General features: G+C 58.3%; 1 protein-coding gene across 2 annotated transcripts; it reads left to right on the top strand.

The window, feature by feature from the left end:
• On the top strand, positions 1–19586 carry IGSF9 (immunoglobulin superfamily member 9). 2 transcript variants are annotated; one of them, XM_075563651.1, is made up of 21 exons: positions 1–110; positions 2079–2334; positions 2550–2735; positions 8091–8243; positions 8974–9116; positions 9370–9481; positions 11068–11209; positions 11316–11461; positions 11580–11722; positions 13796–13936; positions 14245–14361; positions 14559–14709; positions 14896–15019; positions 15499–15674; positions 15912–16162; positions 16322–16406; positions 16493–16669; positions 16901–16943; positions 17243–18103; positions 18765–18892; positions 19096–19586. In XM_075563651.1, the coding sequence occupies exons 2-21, from the start codon at positions 2277–2279 to the stop codon at positions 19275–19277; spliced, it is 3519 nt and encodes a 1172-aa protein (XP_075419766.1). In that variant the 5' UTR covers positions 1–110; positions 2079–2276; the 3' UTR covers positions 19278–19586. The 2 variants fall into 2 exon arrangements, with proteins under 2 accessions (XP_075419766.1, XP_075419765.1); XM_075563650.1 differs by having other exon boundaries at positions 9364–9481.
• The last annotated feature ends 1522 nt before the right edge of the window (positions 19587–21108 follow it).

Genomic DNA, 21108 nt, shown 5'->3' with positions numbered 1-21108 from the left:
GGATTGGCGGTCTCCAGGGCAACGGGAGGCGCTCGGGGCATCCGAGGCGGGGAGGCGGGTCCGCCCCCTATTGTGTAGCTGGAAGTGTGGAGCCGAGCGGTGCGGAGCAGGTGAGGGCGGGGACGATTTGGGGGTGGGGGGTGCCTGAGGTTGGGGGGTGAGTAGAAGTCGGGGTGCAGGCGAGGGGCTGGAGAGCGGGGCTGGAGTTAGAGGGGGACAGGAGAAATCGGGGAGTTGTGGAGAGAAGTGGAATTCTTTGGGGAGCCGAACTGAGGGAGTTCTGAGAGTGAAGTAGGATTCTCTGTGTGGGTGATGGTGGTGGCGGCGCGTCCCGGCGAAGTGAGGTTCGGAGTTCGAGTGGGGGAGTTCTTAGTGGGAAAGCGGAGTTCCGTGGGTTCGTGAATGCGGTGGAGGGAGAAGGCGATTGCTGAGGTAGGGTGCCACTGTGTTCTGTGGGCTGGGGCAGGAGAAGCCCTGGAGGGGAGGAGTGGGGTTCTGGAAAGGACAATAAGGGAGCTTTTAGTGGGGGGGGGAGGGGTCTCAGGGCACTACCTGGGCACTTGGGCACCAGGTGTGAGACACTGGAATTTAGTGGGGACTCGGCGAAATAAAGAGACCTGGGCTTAGAGCATGAAGGAAGTGCTGGGTGGGGGTAGGGGCCCAGGAAGGTACTGAAATGGAGGGGCCAGGCAGAAGAGTTGGTAAGATCATCTGGAGAACAGGCCTTTTGGGGGTTCTTTGCTTACTAATGTTCTTGGGAAAACTGAGCCCTGAGAGAACTTGAGGTTCTTACATGCTTTGGAAAAGATGTTTTCTGTAAATACGGGGTGAGGGGCTAGCCAGGGGTGGGAAGCAAAGGGACCGGTTACTGGTGATTTGTTTTAGGGGTTAGACATATTGGGGCATTAATTAGAGGCTGGGATCAGGCTTAGAGTCCTGGAGGTGGTTTTATAGCTAGTCCAGGAGATAAGGCAGAGGGTTGGGCTGAGGGCCCAGAGCAGAGTCCAATTGGATTTGCCTGCCCACGAAAGGAATTCTCTTCTCCCCTCCCTCAGCCCCCGCCCTTCCTCCCTACTCCCCCAAACCCACTGTTTCTGTTCTAAGGCCTCCAGGGCGCTGATGTCACTGTCTCCCAGCCCCAGGGCATCCCTTCCTACACCCCAGCTACTCCCAGGCTTTGGGGCTATTGTGGCCGGGCCTGAGGTGAAGGCAGGCCCTGGGAAATACCCAAGCCTGGAGGATACTGGAGGGGAGTGAGTGGGTGGAATTGGGTGAGGTGCGTGGGCCTTGGTGCCTGGCAGAGGGAGGGCTGCCTGGCAGCATCCTGAGAGGGAAGTGGCGCCAAACTGCTTGCCTGGGACCTGCCCAGGCCTGGAGGATCCTCCTGCAAGTCTGACTCCTCCCTGCTGAAGGAAGAGTCCTGCTGGGAGGCTGTGTCGGAAAAAGAGGCCGCTTCCCCTCCCCAGCTTCTAGGTGCCTTTCAGAAGTTAGGGAAATAGGGCCAGGGATTGTGTGGGGACACCCTGGGGACCACTGTCTCCGGATCTTGAGGCCTGGCTCTCATCCAAGCTTTGCTGGTGACTGGCCCTGGGCCCCTGAGTAAACCCCCTGCCATCAAGTGGATTCTGACCCATAGTGACCCTATAAGACAAGGTGGGACTGCCCCTGTGGGGTTCCCAGACTGTACTTCTTTAGAGGGTGTAAAGCCCTCTCACAATCTCAAGGCCCTTATTGTCACAGTAGAGGTGGAGAGGATCATAGTACTGCTTTTACTTGCAATGTTGGAATCAGGAGTCAGCTCCATGGCAGAAGAGACCTGCTACCTGCAGCCTTGTTAGAATCAGGAGGCCCGGAAGAGAAGGGAGAGGAGGCTGAGGCATGGGGTTCTGTCTGCGGGGCGGCCTGGGCTGTAAGATCGCTGATTTCTGTTTCTATGCGGACGCCCCCCCCCCGCCCCCCGCCCCTGGTCATGATTTTGTTTGCCCTCCTGTTTCTTCTACTGCCTTCTCTTGCTGTGATGTTTCTTCTGGGCTCTGGCATTGGCCAACAATGAATGTTGCCGTGTATCTTGCATTTAGGCTGGTGGTCCTCCGGAGAAGAGCTTCCCCTGGTGGTCAGTGAGTCAAGCCCTACCTGTCCAGAGGAGTGAGAACTGAAACCTCTTCCTTGAGGCTCACCAGAGCAACCTTCCCAGTTTGCTGGGCTGCAGTCATCCCTCGGCCCCTCCATCTGGGCCTCTGTGGACGGGGGGGCCAGGAGAGCAGGCCAGCCGGGCTATGGTTTGGTGCCTCAGTCTGGCCATCTTCAGCCTGGTCATCAGCCAGGGGGCTGACGGTGAGCTGAATACTTGGGCCCTAAGAATTCCCTTCCAGCCTTGGGTAGTGAGGGCTCCCCAAGGACTCCTTCAGGCAGCACATGAGGGGAGGAGAGGAATAGGGCTGGGCCTGGAGATCTTGGGGATTCTTAGTGAGCCCCCAGAGGTCCTGATGGGGCCTCTCCTCCCAGCCCTGACTCACCCCGATTGTGTCCTCCTGCCACTCATTCTGCAGGTCGAGGGAAACCTGAGGTGGTGTCAGTGGTGGGCCGGGCTGGGGAGAGCACTGTGCTAGACTGTGACCTGCCCACGGCTGGCCGGCCCCCGCTGCATGTCGTCGAGTGGCTGCGCTTTGGATTCCTGCTGCCCATCTTCATCCAGTTCGGCCTCTACTCCCCCCGCATCAACCCTGATTACGTGGGTAAGAGTTCGCCTCAGGTGGGAGCTAGGGGGTCTGGGAGGGGGTGGGGGGAAGACCCTTTCCTAAAGAACCCTGTCCCTGCCCCAAGCTCATCTTCAGTCCCCTGCGGGAGAGCTGCTGAGCGTGGCTCTGCTTCCAAGCAGTGTTTGACCACGGCTGCTCTGCTCAGGTACACGCCTGCACGGAAGGCATAGCAGTGCCTACACAATCTGTCCCAAAGGGGATACTGCAGTCCCAGTACAAATGTCCTTCCTGCCTCTCTCGTCCCTCTGCACAAAGCTTCCCGGGCTCCATCAGGGTCAGTCCTCTCTCACTTGGCCCGGTCCCAGACTCTGGTGTGCTGTCTGCTAGTTCAGGGGACTCTATGCTTGCTTAGGAGTGGACCAGTGGGGGCACAGGGTAGGTGTCCCTGGGTTTCTCCAGTGGCAGCTCAGCCTGATTCTAAACACAGAAGTGTGGGCATTGACAGGTAGGCCAGGAGGGCCAGGTACCCAGATGATCAGTCAATGGACAGGCCTGGGAAGAGTTGATGCTACAGGTGGGCCCTACCTGGATCTCCCCAGGGGTCCTTGGCTGTGCCCCAGACCACTCTCTAGAGTCTCTGAGTCTGTCTTCCGTTCCCCAGAGGCTGCCTTGGTCTGAGCGCGTTAGTGCAGGGCCAGGGCATCCAGAACTCAGAGAGAGTCTAAACATGGGCCTGGGGCTGCTGGAGCATCAAACTTTGGGGCCAGCCAGTATCTGGTTCCCTCTCCTTCCAGGGGAGCTCTACCCCGACCCGTTCTTGCTGTGGTTTGAATCCTGGGAGCAGCCCTGGGATTGGCTGAGCTCTCAGGTCAGGGCAAGCGCCACAGTTGCAGGAGAAGGGAAAGGCGCATTTCAAACCGGGGCAGTTGTTGGCCAACAGCCTAGCCGGGTGTCTAGAGTAGCCTGGTGGGAGTGGATGAGGGCGGGGCCTGGTCAGGACAAGAGGAGAAGCAACGGCTGTGCCCACCAGCCCTCCCTCCAGCTGGAGAGGTTGGGGCTGTTGTGGGTGGAGGATCGGGCTTTCCTGGGGTGCATCAGGGGTGTCAGAAACTCTTCTTCCTCCTGCTGTCACCCTATCCTTAGTGTGCGTCTCACCCCAGCACACAGGCAACCTGATGGCTAGAAACCTTGCCCACCTGTCGGCAGTCTCCTTTCTATGCTGTCCTGCTGAGCACCGAGGCCTGTGGGCAGTAACCTCAGGGCTGGCTTTCCACCTCTACCGTTAGTTCCCATATCTCCCCCCCACCCCACCCCCAATCCCACTGCCCAGGCCAGAGCCTGTCTGGGGAGTCAGCTCCCACAAGGGAGGCCCCTGAGCCCATTAACCCTTTTTCTGCCTCACAGTGTGGAAGGGGCCTCTCCGCCTTTGTGTAGGGGGACTCTGCACTGCAGTTGCTAAGCAACAGGAGGTGGAGGTTGCAACGGACAATGCTGCGCTGTCATAAATCCCCTGGGCAAGTGAGGGGGAGATGGGCCTGGGGCTGTGTGTGAGGCCCGGGGCCTAGAGTGAGCCTGGAGCTCTGGGATGGAACCCTGGAGGGGGCGCTTCCAATCTTTGAGGGCTCCAGAATCCCCCATCCCACAGAGGAGACTGGATGCGGAGAATACATCTATTCTGCCCTGGTTGACAAGACCTTGCCCATTGTGACAAGACCAAAGAAATCTAGCATTTGGTTATTTTGCATGTTAACAACATATGTCTGGCAGTCATGGATGTCGAGGTGTGAGGTGATAACGTAAGCATGGCTGTGGTGGTTATGGTAATTAAGGTGGTGTGTCAGCTTGGCTGGGCCATGACTCAGTGGTTTGGAGTGTATGTTACCATGGAATCCGGCACTCATGCACTGATGTAACTTGGCAGTTCTGTCAAGATGGCATCATCCTCCATGTTCCTGTTTGGCAGTTCTGTCAAGATGGCGTCATCCCCATGCTGTGATCTGAGGGGGTCGTCCTCAGATGCGGTTTCTGCAAACACCAAGTTCTGCATAAGGACCTGCTCCATGCGACCTAACGCGGTCCACAAGTGAGGGCTTATTTGGAGACTGTGGTATCTATCCAGCAAGACAGACCATGCACTGGCATTCACCGACCCCTGTTGCTATTGACTGGGTCCCCACTCAGGGAACCCCATGTGTTAGAGAGTAAGTAGAACTGCCCCATAGGGAAACCGCCTACGCCAAACCTTTCTTCCACAAAGCCACTCAAAACCAAAAAATGAAACTCACTGCCATCGAGTCGATGCCAGCTCATCGCAGCCCTCCAGGCCAGGGTACAATTGGCCCTGTGGGTTTCTGAAACTAACTCATTATGCGAGTAGCCAGCCTCGGCTTCCTCTTGCAAGGCAGCTGGTGGTTGTGAAATGGTGACCTTGTAGATCTCAGCCCCATGAGCAACCATTACGTCACCAGGGGCACCGGCTAGGTCCACCCCATCAATCTTTCAGCTGGGAGACAAAAGCCAACTATTGGCAGTGTGTAAAGTGTCTAGCATGGAGCCTGGCACAGATTGCTTGGTAAGCAGTGGCACTCGGGTGTGATCAGAAACGTGACGGACGCAGGCATTCAGAGGAAGGCTCGACTGGGCTGACTGCGCCAGCTCTCCCAGGGGGAGCTCAGACCGACTCTGCTAGCCCTTTGGTCCTGTGTTTCTTGGGTGTCTAGAGACGCCCCAGAAAGTGTAAGTGTTCAGTGTAAGGGTTTTCTTGGTCTTGAGTTTGATAAAAATCCAGTATCTCATTTTCCCATTTAGAGCTCCCAGCTCCCTGTAGGAATGTCCCCCACTGCCTTCTACCCTTCCAAGCCCTGTGCATAAAATCACAGAAGCCCACGCCCTACGCCTCTTGTTTCACGGTCTCGGGGAGTGCTGGGTACAGTGAGCACTAAGTCTTGAACCCTGGTGCGTTCTGTGAATCTGCGGTGTGTGAACATAAATACGGCTTACCTGCCTTCTGAGGACTTGAGAGGACAGGCTGTCTCCTGTTGCCTTAACACAGCCCTCCAGGTGAAGGGATCGAATGACCATTAGGCCCTGGCCCTGCAGGTGGACAGCGAGTCTCTGGGAGGTCGGCTCAGGCCTCTGGAGGACTCAGCACTGCCTGCTCTTCGCCATGGAGTTACTCTGACTCACCAGAGCCCCTGGGTTGCAGGGCAGGGCTGTGTTTTCAGCAACCATGACGGTTCTCATGTAGGTGCTTCTGGATGGATTCGAACTTCCAGCCTTTGGTTAGTAGCCCTGGGTTTCACTGCGCTGCCGAGGGACTTCTATCTGCTGGGTCTAGAAAGCTTTATCTCACTGGGAAGTGAGGACAGACAGTGTGCCCCACTGGTCATTTTGATTGACAGCCATTGGGGACTGCCGCCTACTTCCGACACAGCTGAAAACCAAGCGATTGTAACACCTGTGTACAGTGGTGAGCACCCTTCAGGAGGAGAGAGAAAGCCAGGCTTTGTCCCCTGGTGGCCATGTGGCCTTGGAAGGAAACTCTATACCAGGCCCTTTGTCTCTAATGGAATTCTTGTGTGGATTAATGACCGTGATGGTGCCTAATCCTGCATGGCTCCTGGTCAGCCCTCAGTCTTTCTCTGCTCTTCCACCTTTGAAGGGCTAGCTGAACACTGGAGTCAAATGTTATTAAGGCGTAGTGCTTACAAGACGTTGCCATCTGGGGTCTCCAGGGCTGGGTGATGAGGCGGCTTTGGGATTTGGAGAATGATGGATGGAGGGTGTACGTGTATTAAATATTTGCCTGCTAGGCCTGCTTATCTCCTGGGTGGGGATTTAAACACCCAGTTCCACCCATCCCAGAGCTTCCACACCTCTGCAATGCCTTCTAGAAGAACAGGCTCCTGCCTGAGACCCAAAGCCAGCCTCTTCCCCCACCTCCATGGTGACATGGGGACTTAGGTCGGAACTCTTGAGGCTCTCCCCACTGGGAGAGAGGGAGAGAGTAGGGTGGAGGGGCGCTTTCACTGGCAGCTTCAGAATTTCTCCTCTCTGGACCAGCAGTGGACTGGCCACAGGCTGTTTGACTAGGATTGGCACCCAGCTTGGGGACTTGGCCGCTGGGAGCTGCATTTGCATATGCCAGGAAAGTTCATGCAGATCACATGTCAGAAACACAAAGTTCATGGTGGGGTGGGGGGCTGGAGACAGAGACCTGGGAGTGGGCTGTGGCAGTACCAGGGGCAAGGCTCCCTGGATGTAGAGGAGCTGATTACGTAGGAGGGAGGATATGAGAGTGGGCGCGTGGGGTCACCGAGAGCCCATCTACAGCACCTAATAGCACTGAGCAAGGAGCTGTGGGTGGGGAATACAGGCTGGCAGATCCAGGTGCTGCCAAGTTCCTGGTGGGCTGCGCTGGTTCATGTCCGTGCTCTCCCTGGCACACTGACCTCTGAGAGGGTGGGGGCCAGAAGGGAGAGGATGGGTTATCAGGTAAGGGCCAGGGCTCTGATTTCAAATCCTGAGCTCACTCATTTGCTCTCCCACCCATGTTTGTCCCCTGCTGATGCCGGGCACCGAGCTGGAGGCCTGCCCTGCCTGCTCTTGCACCCGCCCCCCCCCCCGCCCGCCCCCATGTGTTGTGTTTTGAACAGACTGAGGTTGAGAGGGAGGTGAAATGACTCTTCCAGAGGAGCTCACACCAGCTTCTCTCCCTCAGCACCCTGCCAAGCTCCTCCTCCACCCACCCACCCACTCCTGACGCAGCCTGGGGCGTAGGCTCAGCCAGGGCAAGGCGTGGAGGGATTTGGGTGGGCACCCTGGCAGGGTGGGGCGGTTGTTGACTAAGGGTGGGGACGAGGTGTCTAGTCAATCAGCTGCAGCCTGAGTGCCGGGGCGCCCAGGGCCTGCTGACTCGGCTGCCTGGTGGGGCTGGACTCTGGCCACCCTAAGGCGCTTAGGTCTCTGATAATAGCTCTGAGGGATTAGGGGCTTTGGCAGGGAGGTTTAAATCTCTGCTAGGGCCCCAAACTCTGCTGAGCTTTCTAGGGACAGAGTCCTCTATGGAAGGAGCCCCAGGAGCCCACACTCCCCCCCCCCAAAGAACTCCAGAGTAGGGGGACTCCCGACCCTTTCCTTCCACAGTCCCGGGAGCAGGCATATCTGTGAAGTTTTCTGCCCCTTGGGGTTTCCCTTTGTCCCTAATGCACCCCCGCCCCCAGGACGGGACCCAGGACATGCTCCCAGTGACCCCAGCACCATCTGTCCCTTTCTGAGCTCCACCCTTCCTGGGTCCCTGAGAGAGCTGGCCTACGTCCGACCTCTGAGAATGACCAGTGTGGCTGAGAGATTGGCCCCTTCAGCACCCGTGACTCAGGGGTCCTCCCCCAGGGCGAGTCCGGCTGCAGAAGGGGGCGTCTCTCCTGATCGAGGGCCTCCGGGCTGAAGACCAGGGCTGGTACGAGTGCCGAGTGCTCTTCCTGGACCAGCACCACCCCGAGGACGACTTTGCCAACGGCTCCTGGGTGCATCTCACCGTCAACTGTATGAGGCTGGGCACAGGCAGTGGGTGGGCAGGGGCCGGCCGGGAGGGGAAGAGGAAGTTCTCCTTCCACCCACTGATGGTTCCAGGGCCGCACCCTGCTGGCGCCCAAGTTTGCCCGTCACTTCCTGCATCTGCATGGCCTTTCAGTTCTTCACATTGATACCCAGTCAGCCTTGTGGGCTCCAGGCATGTGTGTCTGAGCCGCAGCTTCTGCCCTACCTCCCTTGCCATAAGAGGGCAGTTGGAGGTGGTGGGACAGGGGGTGTGTGTGGGGGGGTGTGTGGGCGTGTCGGACCTGGGCGAACCAGAATTTACATACACACAGCATGTTGTTTTGTTCAAAGCACCTTTTCACCCAGTAATTCCTTACTTCTCTCTCGCACTAAGGACAAGCAGGGCCATAATATTATACCTATCTCAAAGTCAAGGCCCCTGGGGCACAGAAAGCTGGGCCTCCTGACTTCCAGAGCAGTGCTGGCCTGAGGACACCTAGCTCTCCCCCCCCCCACCTCCCGTTGGTCCGAACACTCAGCTGGTGCTCTCCCATGGGTGGGCAGGCCAGAGTGGGGGCCAGGGCTAGCTCTGGGTGCAGCTGACAAGGTGGCCCTGGGTTGGTGTTGCTTTGAAACTAGGCAGGCTGAGGCCCAAGTGGTCTGTCTCCTTGGTTTCCTGAAATACTCTGGGCTGAGTCCTGTGGCAATAGCCCCTGAAGCCCCCCTGTCTCCACAGCGCCCCCACAATTCCAGGAGACACCACCCCCTGTGCTGGAAGTGCGGGAGCTGGAGCCCGTCATCCTGCGTTGTGTGGCCCGAGGGAGCCCCAAGCCACATGTGACTTGGAAGCTCCGAGGACAGGACCTTGGCCAGGGCCAGGTGCGTATGAACCTTGGGCTGAGGAAGTGGGGTGCAGACCAAGAGGGGTAGATGGGGTTCTGGGAGCCTGGTTGGAGGACGGAGGGGGCAAAGGGCTGCCTGGGAGCTCTTCAGCTGGAGGGGCTGCACCTTGACTTCTAGCTTCTATGCGCCTGAGTTGCTGCCGCCCTCTGCTGGCCAGTCTCGGGCGCACAGCTTCTGAGGTGGGCGGGGAAAAGCCCTCTCTGCTCAGGAACTCCTTCCCCAGGTGCAGAATGGTACGCTGTGGATCCGGAAGGTGGAGCGGGGCAGCTCTGGGGTCTACACCTGCCAAGCCTCCAGCACCGAGGGCAGCACTACCCACACCACCCAACTTCTGGTTCAAGGTGCTCACCGGTTGGGGGCGGGTGCGGGCCAGGGTGGCACACTCGGACCAGCAGTGGGGGCGGGGTGGGCAGTGGCACAAAGCAGGAGTGGGCAGAGATGGAGGGTGGGGGTGGCCCCAGCAGAGTGAGGCAGCTGCCATGGCAGGCTATTGCTCCCAAACCAGCATCTTAATGATCAAAGTAAATGGGTGGATATGAAGTGCCCCACCTTGTGGTGGCGTAGAAAGGGCATGGATGCTGATATTGAATCCATTAACCTTCCGGAGCCCAAGCCCTTATCCGTATTAAGGGTCCACACCCACTGGTGTTGTGGCACTTACATATTGGGCTGCTCACCACAAGGTCAGCAGTTGGAGCCCACTAACTGCTCCGAGGGAGAAAGACGAGGCTTTTGGCTCCTGCAAAGGTTTAGCGCCTCAGAAACCCACAAAGAGAGTTCCAGCCTGTCCTATGGAGTCGCTATGAGTCAGTTAATACGGTGGCAGCGAGTTTCTACGGACTGCTCAGATCGTTACACAGACTCCATTAGCTAGCTACCAAACGCAGTGTTTGCCACATAGTAAGTACTGCCTGGCCCCAAGCTTCCCTCTGGGGGGAAACTGAGAAGGATGAGGTTTGGACTCTGTCATGGGGCAGACTGGATGCCTGAGTCCTGAACCTAAGCCTGCTCCCCGAGGTGCCGTGGGAAAGGCGAGTGCAGCGGGTAAGACATCAAATAGGTTCCGAAGCATTGGGAGGCAGGAGGATAGAACTGCCCCGGTGGGGGGTGGGGGGGGGTCTGAGGCTGTAGAGCAGTGGTTCTCAACCTTCCTCATGTGCTGACCCTCCAACCATGACATTATTTTAGTTGCTACTTCCTGTAATTTTGCTACTGTTATGAATCGAGTGAGCCCTGTGAAAAGGTGGTGCGACCCCCAAAGGGGTCGTGACCCACAGGTTGAGAACAGCTGCTGTACAGCCTCTTCTTTCCCCTTCTGGCATCAGGAGCCCTGGTGAAGGGATGGTCAGGCATTGGACCGCTAACTGCAAAGTCAGCAGTTCAAAACCATCAGCTTTTCTTAGGGAGAAAGGTAGTGCTTTCTACCCCCGTAAAGAGTGACAGCGTAGGAAGCTCACGGGCAGTTTTGACCTCTCCTGTAGGGTCACTGGGCCAATGAAATGAGTTGGTGGAAGTACAGTGCGTGGCAGCGTGCCTGGCATGTAGTTGGCAGTCTGAACATGCCAGCTGTATACCCACCTTGCCCCCTGAGTTAGGGGGTGCTGCAGTGAGTTAGGGTGTGGTATCAGGTACCTGGATGTGGCTAAGCGACAGCTGAGCCGTATCAAGGGTAGTGGAGCAGACAGAACTGACCTCCACTTTGTAGGGGAGGGAGCCCAGGTGTGTGACTTGCCCCTGTTGGACTGGAGGTGAGCATGAGCTTTCCTTACACCCTAAGGGGCCGTTCTACTTCAGTTCCAGTCCCCAGGGTTCTGCAGCCCTGGGCCCCAGGGCCCCAAGGGCAGAGGTGGGAGGGGCTATGGAAGGGCCCTCTGGTTCTTGCAGAAATGTGAGCTGAGCTGTCTCCCTTCCCGTGTGCTCCCCTCAGGGCCCCCAGTCATTGTGGTGCCCCCCAAGAACAGCACGGTCAATGCCTCCCAGGACGTGTCCCTGGCCTGCCAGGCCGAGGCGTATCCGGCAAACCTCACCTACAGCTGGTTCCAAAACGGCGTCAATGTCTTCCACATCAGGTGGGGCCTGGCAGAGGTGGGCGTGGGGAACAGCTGGGCACGTTTTGAGGCGCCCCGTGGCTTGGCAGGGTCTGAACGCCTCCTCTCCACACTCGCCATACTGCAGCCGCCTGCAGTCTCGGGTGCGGATCCTGGTGGATGGGAGCCTGCGGTTGCAGGCGGCTGCACCGGACGATGCTGGCCAGTACAGCTGTGTGCCCAGCAATGGCCTCCTGCGCCCGCCTTCGGCCTCGGCCTACCTCACCGTGCTCTGTAAGCCCGACCCAGCTCCTTCCCTGTCCCACCTCTCCTCTGGGCCCAACCAGGCCTCTCCCCTCCCCTAACCCAAGACCCACCTAACATGCCACTGCTCCCCTACCTCCCACCCAAGACCCGGCCCAGGTGATAGCCATGCCTCCTGAGACGCCCCTGCCGGTCGGCATGCCAGGGGTGATCCGTTGTCCTGTTCGTGCCAACCCCCCACTGCTCTTTGTCAGCTGGACCAAGGACGGCCGGGCCCTGCAGCTGGACCAGGTACCAGCTTGGGGCGGCGGGAAGGACTGGGAGAGCTTGGTGGTTTTCTGGTTGGAAGGGTGGCCAGGGTGGCGTTGGTGCGGTGCAGTTCCGTGACTGCAGCACCTGCCCTTCCTACCAGGTGCTGTGCAGGGTGTCGAGTGGGAGCAGGGGCAAAGGGGCACCAGCAGTGTCCTCATTTCTTAGTGTCGCTATAACACAAATACCTCCATGTGGCGGGGTGGGGGACTTTAAAGAACAGGAATTTCTTTTCCAACAACGTAGGAGTCAGAATTCAGGGCACTAGCTCTAGGGGAAGGCGCCCTCTCTGTTGACTCTCTTGTCCCTTCCACTTCTGTCCCTCGGTTCTGTGCTGATCTTCGGGTGACCTAGTCTGTCTGCCCCACCTGGGCTCACCAGCTTGCTTTTGCACCGAATGTGCTCTTTTTAGGTCTCAAAAGCAAAGCGTGTGCATGTACGGTTCAGGGCACGCCCCTCCTACGTATGGCTTCATCCACCCAACAAAGAAACACTGCCGCCAAATGGGATGGCTCTCCCACTCCCTGCCATGCGGCCAATTCCGACTCCCAGCTACCCTAGAGAACTGCCCCCGTGGGTTTCCAAGGCTGCAGTTTGAAGCCAGGGGGATTTTTTTTTTTTTTGCAGGTACAGGGCTTTGGATTTATAACACATGCTTCTGTGGGACAGTTCAGTTCCCGACAGACAGATGCTGGAAGTCAGGGGATGGGCTAAGGGTCTTATTTTTGGCAGGCAGAGGACAGATGGGCAGCAGAAGCTGGGGCTTTGGTGGTGGGCATGGAAGGACGGGCAGAAACCCAGGCCCAGGGGCAGCACATAGTATCGTGTGTTTGCAGTCCGAGCGACAAGCTCCCTGGTGTAGTGGAAGGGATGGCAGTGCTAGTGGGGACGGGGTGCTGCAGAGAAAGCTGGACAAACAGGTTGGGACCAAAGGGGAGAACAGTAGATGCCACGTTAATATTACCTCATTCCAAGGCGATTGGATCTTTTATTTGTCTGCAGATGATAGTGTCCCAAGGGGTTCGGCTCTATTTGGACTCAGTGAATTTCTGTTGAATGGTTTTCTTTCCAAACAAAGAGTCTAAGGCATCTGGAGCGCAGGAAGTGTTCGCAGCAATGGTGCGGGAACGTGGAGGCGGAGAGGCAAGCCCCAGGGACAGGGCCCCAGAGGCTGTTGAAACAGCCCAGTTCTGAAATCTGAGCCAGGAAGACATGGAGATGGGGGGGGGACGGTCATCTCCAGACAGAAGGGACGTCCCAAGAGGCCAGGCACTAGAAGGGTGTTGAGAAGGACAGTGGGGAGTGCGGACCCGTTTTAATGATGCCAGGAAAGTGAACTGGTCTGAGGTGAAAAAAAAACAGCCCCTGGACAGCGAGAACATGAAATGCTGAGCTGCTCACTCAAAGGTTGGAGGTTCAAGTCCTCACAGAGATGCCTCAGAAGGAAAACTCAGCGACTGGAGCCCAGCCCTCCTCTGAGACCCAGAGAGTCGGCATGCATTTGGGTCTGGCTCGACTGAATAGCACCTAGCTAACTGGTTGCGGTAGCAAATGCCGAAGGTGCCGAAGGTATCTGTGGAATGCCGGAAGGACCACGTGGTGACTGGGAGTCCCCGAGAAATCCGTTCCACTTTTAGGGGGCACCATCCAGACTGCATTCTCTGTGCCTGCTGCCCTCCGAGCTGCGTAGTCACAGCTGCCACACTCGTTTACCCAGGAGCCCTGGCGTGGCTGTGGGTTTAGCTTTGGCCAGTGGCTCATGCCCACCAGCTGCTCTTCCGGAGAAAGATGAGGCTGTTGCTGCCCCCCAAGATTCACTGGCTCTGAAACCCTACGGGGCAGTTCTGCTCAGTCCGGCTAGAGTTAGGTTTTGCTCTGCAACATGGAGAAACGAGGGGCTGGAACTTAGGGAGAAGCCAGACCTAGAGATAGTTGTGGAGAGACATGCCTAGATGGGGGGTTCTCACACTGGCCCTCCCCCGAATGCCGGGCCTCACCTGAGTCTCTCTCTCTGGTTGTCTTCTCTTCTCCCCCTACCCGCCCACCGCCCTTCAGTTCCCGGGCTGGTCCCAGGACACAGAAGGGTCACTGAACATTGCCCTGGGGAATGAGGATGCCCTGGGAGAGTACTCCTGCACCCCCTACAACAGTCTTGGCACTGCAGGCCCCTCCCCGGTCACCCGTGTGCTGCTCAAGGTAAGGCCAGGCTGAGCCAGGGCCTGTAGCAGAAGTGGCCCAGGGGGCTGAGCCGCCTCCTTCCGGGGGTCACTAAGGATGGCGAGCCAAGGGGAGGGTACAGGATGTCCTGGAGAGGGCTGGACATCTCCAAAGGGACCTCTCCCAGTCATCAGCCCTTGTTCTGTCCCAACATGAGGAACCGAGAGCCAGGGGAAGAAGTTGCTAGAGAGCGAGTGGCGTGTGGTGTGACGGGATGTGACCAGCATTCACTAGCAGGGGAAGGCAGGCCACAGAGAGCCCCTCCCAATGCCAGGCCTGGCTTGCAGCCTCCTCCAGCTTTTATAGAACGGCCCAAGGAGGAATATTTCCAGGAAGTAGGGCGGGAGCTACTCATCCCCTGCTCTGCCCAAGGAGACCCTCCTCCTGCTATCTCCTGGACCAAGGTAAGGTTCCTGACCCTCCTCGGCCAGTATTTGTGGTCCCCTACACCCCACCCCCACCCCACCCCGGGCCATTTTGTGGCCGAGAGAGGGCTCTTGGAGGCTGGCGGGGAGGAAGCTGAAACTGTCCAGAGAGATGAGTGGCGCCCTTGGTGAGGGGTGGCTGCGTGTGTCCTCAGGGCTGACCAGTGGTTCTGTAGGTGGGCCGGGGGCTTCAGGGACAGGCCCAGGTGGACAGCAACAGCAGCCTGATTCTACGGCCACTGACCAAGGAGGCCCACGGGCGCTGGGAGTGCAGTGCCAGCAACGTTGTCGCCCGAGTGGCCACCTCCACGAGTGTCTACGTGCTGGGTTAGTAGTTGGCGAGTGGGAGCCGTATGAAACTGGAGATGACGACACAGGAATCCGCTCTGTGACCCCTGTGGGGAGGAACCCTTGGGAGGATGGGGGGAGTTGCAAGGCCTGAGGTTCCCCTTAACTCTCCATCTTCCCTGAAGACCCTGGTCACCATCCCTCACTGCATTCTTCCCGACCCAGGCACCAGCCCCCACATCGTCACCAATGTGTCTGTGGTGCCTTTGCCCAAGGGTGCCAATGTCTCCTGGGAGCCTGGCTTCGATGGTGGCTATCTGCAGAGATTTAGCGTCTGGTACACCCCACTGTGAGTGCCCCTGCCATGCCTGTGTCCCTGCCCCCTCCTCCACTTCCTCTCCTGTGCTGGTGCCCTGTGCAGTTGTATAGACACGGCTGTCACACGCCTCCCTCCCCTGCTCTCTCTCCTCCTCTCCACCAGAATCGAGTCGATGCCTGCTCATAGCGACCTTGCAAGGCAGGGTAGAACCGGCCCTGTGGGTTTGTGCGGCTGTAATTCTTTACTGGAGTAGAAAGCCCCCTCTTTCTCCTGCAGAGAGACTGCTGGTTTTGAACTGCTGACCTTGCAGATCGCAGCCCAGCATGTAACCCCTACACCTTCCTCTCCCTGGTCCTGCTTCAACTCTGCTGCCCTGCTTCCAGGGAACCTTACGGGTTCAGGGCCCAAGACACGAGACCTGGATGATTGAATGTTGGGGAGAGGGGACTTCGTGGTCTTCCTAGTTCCTGAGGTGCCCCTGCCCCATTTCCTCATGCTGCTCCCTCCAGAGCCAAGCGTCCTGATCGAGCCCACTACGACTGGGTGTCCATGGCAGTGCCTGTGGGAGCTGCTTACCTCCTAGTGCCAGGGCTGCAGCCCCACACCCAATACCAGTTCAGCATCCTGGCACAGAACAAGCTGGGCAGTGGGCCCTTCAGTGAGATTGTCTTGTGTGCCCCTGAAGGTAAGACCCCCCCTCACTCCAGAGCAGAGGCAAGGCCAGGGATGGGCTGACAGGGAACGCCCAGTGGGAGGACCTGGATAGGAGAGGGCAGCCTGGGGTCTAGAGGGGTGGGCGGGAGGTGATCTGGGCTTGTCTCTGAGGTTTAGGGTGAATCACTGGGCACTGGGGGCTGTGGGAAGCCTGGGAGGGTAAGGGACTGGAGGTCCCATCTCTGACCTTCCTATCTTCCCCCATCAGGCCTTCCTACCACACCAGCTGCCCCCAAGCTTCCTCCAACAGAGGCGTCACCTCCCCTGTCCCCTCCCCGAGCTCTGGTGGCAGTGAGGACACCCCGGGGGGTGCTCCTTCATTGGGACCCCCCAGAACTGGTCCCCAAGAAGTTAGATGGCTACATTCTGGAGAGCCGGCAAGGCGCCCAGGGCTGGGAGGTGCTAGACAGGGCCGTGAGAGGCACGGAGATGCAGTTGCTGGTTCCCGGGCTCATCAAGGTGCGTGGGGCTGCCCAGAGAGGGTCCTCCCAGCAGCTCTCCAGCCCCGCCCATTCCCTGGATCTCACCCGGATCCGACCATCTTCCCCTCCCACCTGAGACTTCCCAGTGGGGCTGGGTGGGCGGTGCTTGCCCCTGACCCTCTGTCTGGCCCCCCAGGATGTCCTCTATGAATTCCGCCTGGTGGCCTTTGCGGGCAACTATGTCAGCGATCCCAGCAACACGGCCAACGTCTCCACTTCTGGTGAGAAACCAGTGGAGGGAAAGGGACGTAGGTCTCTGAGTCCCCTAGTCTTGGGCACTGACCCTGCCTCATGGTCTCTTGCCCAGGCCTGGAGGTGTACCCCTCACGCACCCAGCTGCCCGGCCTGCTGCCCCAGCCGGTGCTGGCCGGCGTGGTGGGCGGCATCTGCTTCCTGGGCGTGGCCGTCCTCGTGAGCATCCTGGCCGCCTGCCTCATGAACCGGCGCAGGGCTGCCCGGCGCCGTCGCAAACGCCTCCGCCAAGGTAGCTGTGCACAAGCCTCCTGAGCTGGACTCAGAGCCCCACCCTTCCACAAGCCCCTCCTACCTGGGGGAAAGTCCCCCCCTCCCCCGTGGCTCACTCTCGCAGAGTCAGGCCAACTTGTTCTTCCCACTTGGGTGCCTTGGGCGTGAAGCTGGGCGCCTCACGTTGAGTGATGGATTGGGCGTCTAATCCCCGGAGTTGTTTATCCTTTGTGCTCTCCTGCCCTTACAGACCCTCCTCTGATCTTCTCTCAGTCCCAGAAATCGGCTCCAAGGTTAGTCCCTCTGGCTCTTTGGCATCCCTCTGCTGCCATTCCTGCTCTGTGGGGAGGGGTGGGGCACAGGGAACGGATGGTAGAGGAGAAGAGAATGAGGTGCAGACGTCTCCGTGAGGGGCAGGTCCAGTGTGGCTGCGCCCTCCCTTCACCTCTTCGACCTTTTGGTCCTCCTCTCACTTGTGCGCCCCCCTTCCCCCCCTCAGCTCTACTCTGTTGCGCTCCTGACCTCTCAAGAGCAGACGCTGGCTCCTGGGAGGGGGACTGGCCCCAGACCCTTGTTCCCTGTCCCTCCTCAGCTCTGCTCCGGGCTCTGGCAGCCCTGACAGTGTGGCGAAACTGAAGCTCCAGGGCTCTCCAGCACCCAGCCTGCGCCAGAGTCTGCTCTGGGGAGAGCCTTCCGGACCCCCCAGCCCCCCTCCGGATCCTCCACCTAAATGGGGCCCCTTACCCTTGGAGACCATTTGCCGGGGTCCAGATGGGCGCTTTGTGATGGGACCCAGCATGGGAGCTCCCCAAGAAAAGTCAGGCCCAGAGCGGTTCGACTCTCGAACTACAGCCTGTCGTCAAGTGCAGGCCTTTGACTGCAGCAGCAGCAGCCCCCGGGGGGCCACCCAGCCCCTCTGCATTGCCGATATCAGCCCTGTAGGCTCCTCTCTGGCAGCCCCACCCAGCCCCCTGCCAGGCCCAGGCCCCCTGCTCCAGTACCTGAGCCTGCCCTTCTTTCGGGAGATGAATGTGGATGGGGACTGGCCTCCCCTGGAGGAGCCCAGCCCTGCCCCACCCCCAGATTACATGGACAACCAACCCTGCCCCACGTCATCTCTCCTTCGCCCCCTGGACTCACCCCCCGTCTCCCCCAGAGCTGTGTTCCCGGGGGCCCTGGTAGGGATTGGTGCTGCCCCAGAGCCCCCTTACACAGCACTGGCGGACTGGACCCTGAAGGAGAGGCTGCTTCCCAGCCTCCTTCCCGCTGCTCCCCGGGGCAGCCTTACCAGCCAGAGCAGCGGGAGGGGCAGTGCTTCCTTCCTGCGCCCCCCCTCCACAGCCCCCTCTGCAGGAGGCAGCTACCTCAGCCCGGCTCCAGGGGACACCAGCAGCTGGGCCAGTGTCCCTGAGAGGTGGCCCCGACGGGAACACGTGGTGACAGTCAGCAAGAGGTGAGGGCATGACCCATTCCTGTCCGTGGTCTCAAACTTCTCCCCAGTGCCCTCCGATTCCTCTGCCCCACTCCACCCGGCGGCCTGGAGACCTCCTGTGTTTGTGTGTGTGTTTAGCTGAGGTCCAGATGAAGTGTTGGGCTACTGACTGAGAGGTTGGTGGCTTGAGTCCACCAGCTGTTTTGTGGGATACAGATGTGGCAGTCCACAGCTGTGGAACCCCTGGGGGGCACTACCTCGACTAGAGTTGCTCTTAGTTCATGACAATGGGTTTGGTGTGGGTTTGTTTTTGTTTTCCTTTTTTGGATAGTACAAACAGTTAAGCTCTCCGCTATTAGCTGAAAGGTTGGTGGTTCAAACCCTCCTTGCCACCACCCCTCCCCCCCTCCCCCCCGACCAGTGCCTCGGAAGAGAAGGTCTGGCAATCTGCTTCTGGAAGGTCACAGCTTTGACAGCTCTCTGGAGTGCAGTTCTGCCCTGCACACACAGGGTCACTGTGAGTCAGAATTGACCAGCTGGCAACTGGTTTGGTTTTAGGGATATTCGGGTAAGGCTGTGGCAAAGCCTATGTTTGGGGGACCCTACGTTTGGGGGACCCCTCTCCAGCCTTTTCTGGATCTCCTGCGCTCCTCCATACACCCACGTTTGTCCTGTTTGATAGGAGGAACACGTCTGTGGATGAGAACTATGAGTGGGACTCCGAATTTCCTGGGGATGTGGAACTGCTGGAGACCCTGCACCTGGGCGTGGCAAGCCCCCAGCCTCGATTTGAAGCTGAACCAGAGCTAGGTGTGTGAACCCCCAGGAGGGCAGGCCCTCCCAGCTCGATGTCCCACATCCTCCAACGCATCCGAGCCTGGTCTTTTCCAGCTGGCTCCGCTTGCAGGGCTGTCTTCCTCCGGTGGCCCATCTGTACTGGAAGGCCCTGCTGAGCATCACGTTTGAGCCTCAGGCCTCCTGCTGCTGCTCATTCTCCTGCCTTTCTCTTACAGGCACTAAGACCCCGGACGAGGGCTACCCCCTGAATGCTGCTCACGCTGCTGGCCCCGAGGCTCGTTGTGCTGCCCTTCGAGAGGAATTCCTGGCCTTCCGCCGCCGCCGAGATGCCACTCGGGCCCGCTTCCCAATCTATCGACAGCCAGCACCCCACCCTGAGCAGGCCACTTTGCTGTGATCACTCCTGGTGTGAAGCTGGGCACAGGCTCATGGACCCCGCCAAGGATGCCTCCAAGACCTAGCCCCAGTCTGGGGCAGCCCCCAGCCCTTGGTGCCATGACACAGACTCCGGGGGGCGGTGGGGGGGGGGAGCGGGCTTGGGCAGGGTTTGATGCGAGACATAGGTGCATCTTTGGATTGGTCCTTAGGTCTGCCTCTCTGTGGGATGTGTGTGTGTGTGTGTGCGTGTGTGTGTGCGCGTGCGCGCATGTGTGTTTGTAGTATGGGTGAGGTTTTTTACAGGTGAATAAAAAATCTGAAAAATGTAGCTGTGTGTTCTCTGTCCAAGAATCGGAATGAGGAGATAGGAAAATCCCAGGACCCTAAAAGAAGGAGTCTTCCTGAATACATGGAGGTGCATTGAGCCTTCCTCCCGAAAGCAGTGATGGCTTGCCTCCGGAAGCCACCCTCTAAGGACCAGTCATTGATCCTAATTGCTGAGACAACAGCGTTTTCTAAGGCATGCCTTTGCCCTTGGGGAGTCCTTTCTAGTCAGTCAGGCAAGTAAAGAAAGAGTCACCGTGTGCGATAAGTTCCATGCTAAACCTGCGTGTCGGCCAGCATGCTAGCACGACGACGGAGTTCCATTTAGGTCAGCCAGTGAGTGCTGACAGCATGTGCTGGGCCACATGCTCCTCTGGGGGGAGGGCGGTATGTGGTTGGGTTTCACAGGTTTCCTCACAGAAGTAAAAATAATAGCTACCTATTTAAGCATTCTCTATATGTCAGGCCCTGGTGGGGTAGTGGTTACATGGTGGACTGCAATCCGCAAGGATGAAAACCACCAGCCACTCCAAGGGGGAAAGACAGGGAGGGCTTCCTTCTCCGGTAAAGAATGACAGTCTGAGAAACCCACAGGGACAGTTCTACCCTGGTCTCTAGAGTCACTGAGTCGGCATCAACTTGAAGACAGCTGAGTTGTGCTTGCACCTGTTCGGTAACCTTTCACAACCCTGTGAAGCAGGTACTAGGAGCGCCACTGTTTAATAGACTCCCTGTCATGGAGTCGATTTCAACTCCTCGTGACCCCATAGGACAGAGTAGAGCTGCCCCTGTGCGTTTCCAAGACTGTAAATCTTTACAGGAGCAGAAAGCCCCATCTTTCTCCAGAGTTACAGGTGATTTCAAACTGCTGGCCTTGCGATCAGGAGCCTGATGAGTAATAAGCGGTAGAACCAACGAGAAGCCAGTGAAAGAAGAAAAACTAATTCCAGACTCAGAACCATCTATGTGAAGGCACAGAGGATGGAAAACTCGGCCTATTGGAGACTGGTAATTTGGTGGGATAGGTGGAGTTGGATGGGTACCCGAAAGGTGCCCAGAGCCAGTGGGAAGAAAGGCCTGGTGGTCTCCTTCCAAAAGATCACAGCCTTGAAAACCAGATGGAGCGCAGTTCTCTGCAACAAGGAGCGCCCAAGTCTTCGTCCTGTGGGGCAGTTGGTTTTAAGATTGGAGGAGAGAGAACGGAAGGCTCACTGGTAGTTGGTGTCCTCAAGGCCAGTCCAAACGGGCTCTACCCAACAAGAAACTCCACGGGTGGGTGTGTGGGGCCTTCACCCTAAGGGAGAAGCCCTAATGGGGTGGCCTGGGAGTTTGCTCCTTTAACCCCTAAACTGTGTTGCCCTCCGCCTGCCCTCAGACCCAGTTTCAGAAACCTCAGCATGCCTGCAGGCTGCTTCCACTCCGCCCAGGCATGGAAGATTTCAGAACAGAGGCAGGTCATAGAGCAGGAGATGAAAGGGAGAAAGCACACTGGGCCCTGCGGCAGAGTGACCTCACTTTTAGTTCCT

The sequence above is a fragment of the Tenrec ecaudatus genome, chromosome 1 (genome assembly GCF_050624435.1).
Source record: "Tenrec ecaudatus isolate mTenEca1 chromosome 1, mTenEca1.hap1, whole genome shotgun sequence".
In the NCBI taxonomy this organism is placed as follows: Eukaryota; Metazoa; Chordata; class Mammalia; order Afrosoricida; family Tenrecidae; genus Tenrec; species Tenrec ecaudatus.
The sequence above is the reverse complement of the archived record's forward strand: the minus strand, read 5'-3'. Positions and strand labels throughout refer to the sequence as shown.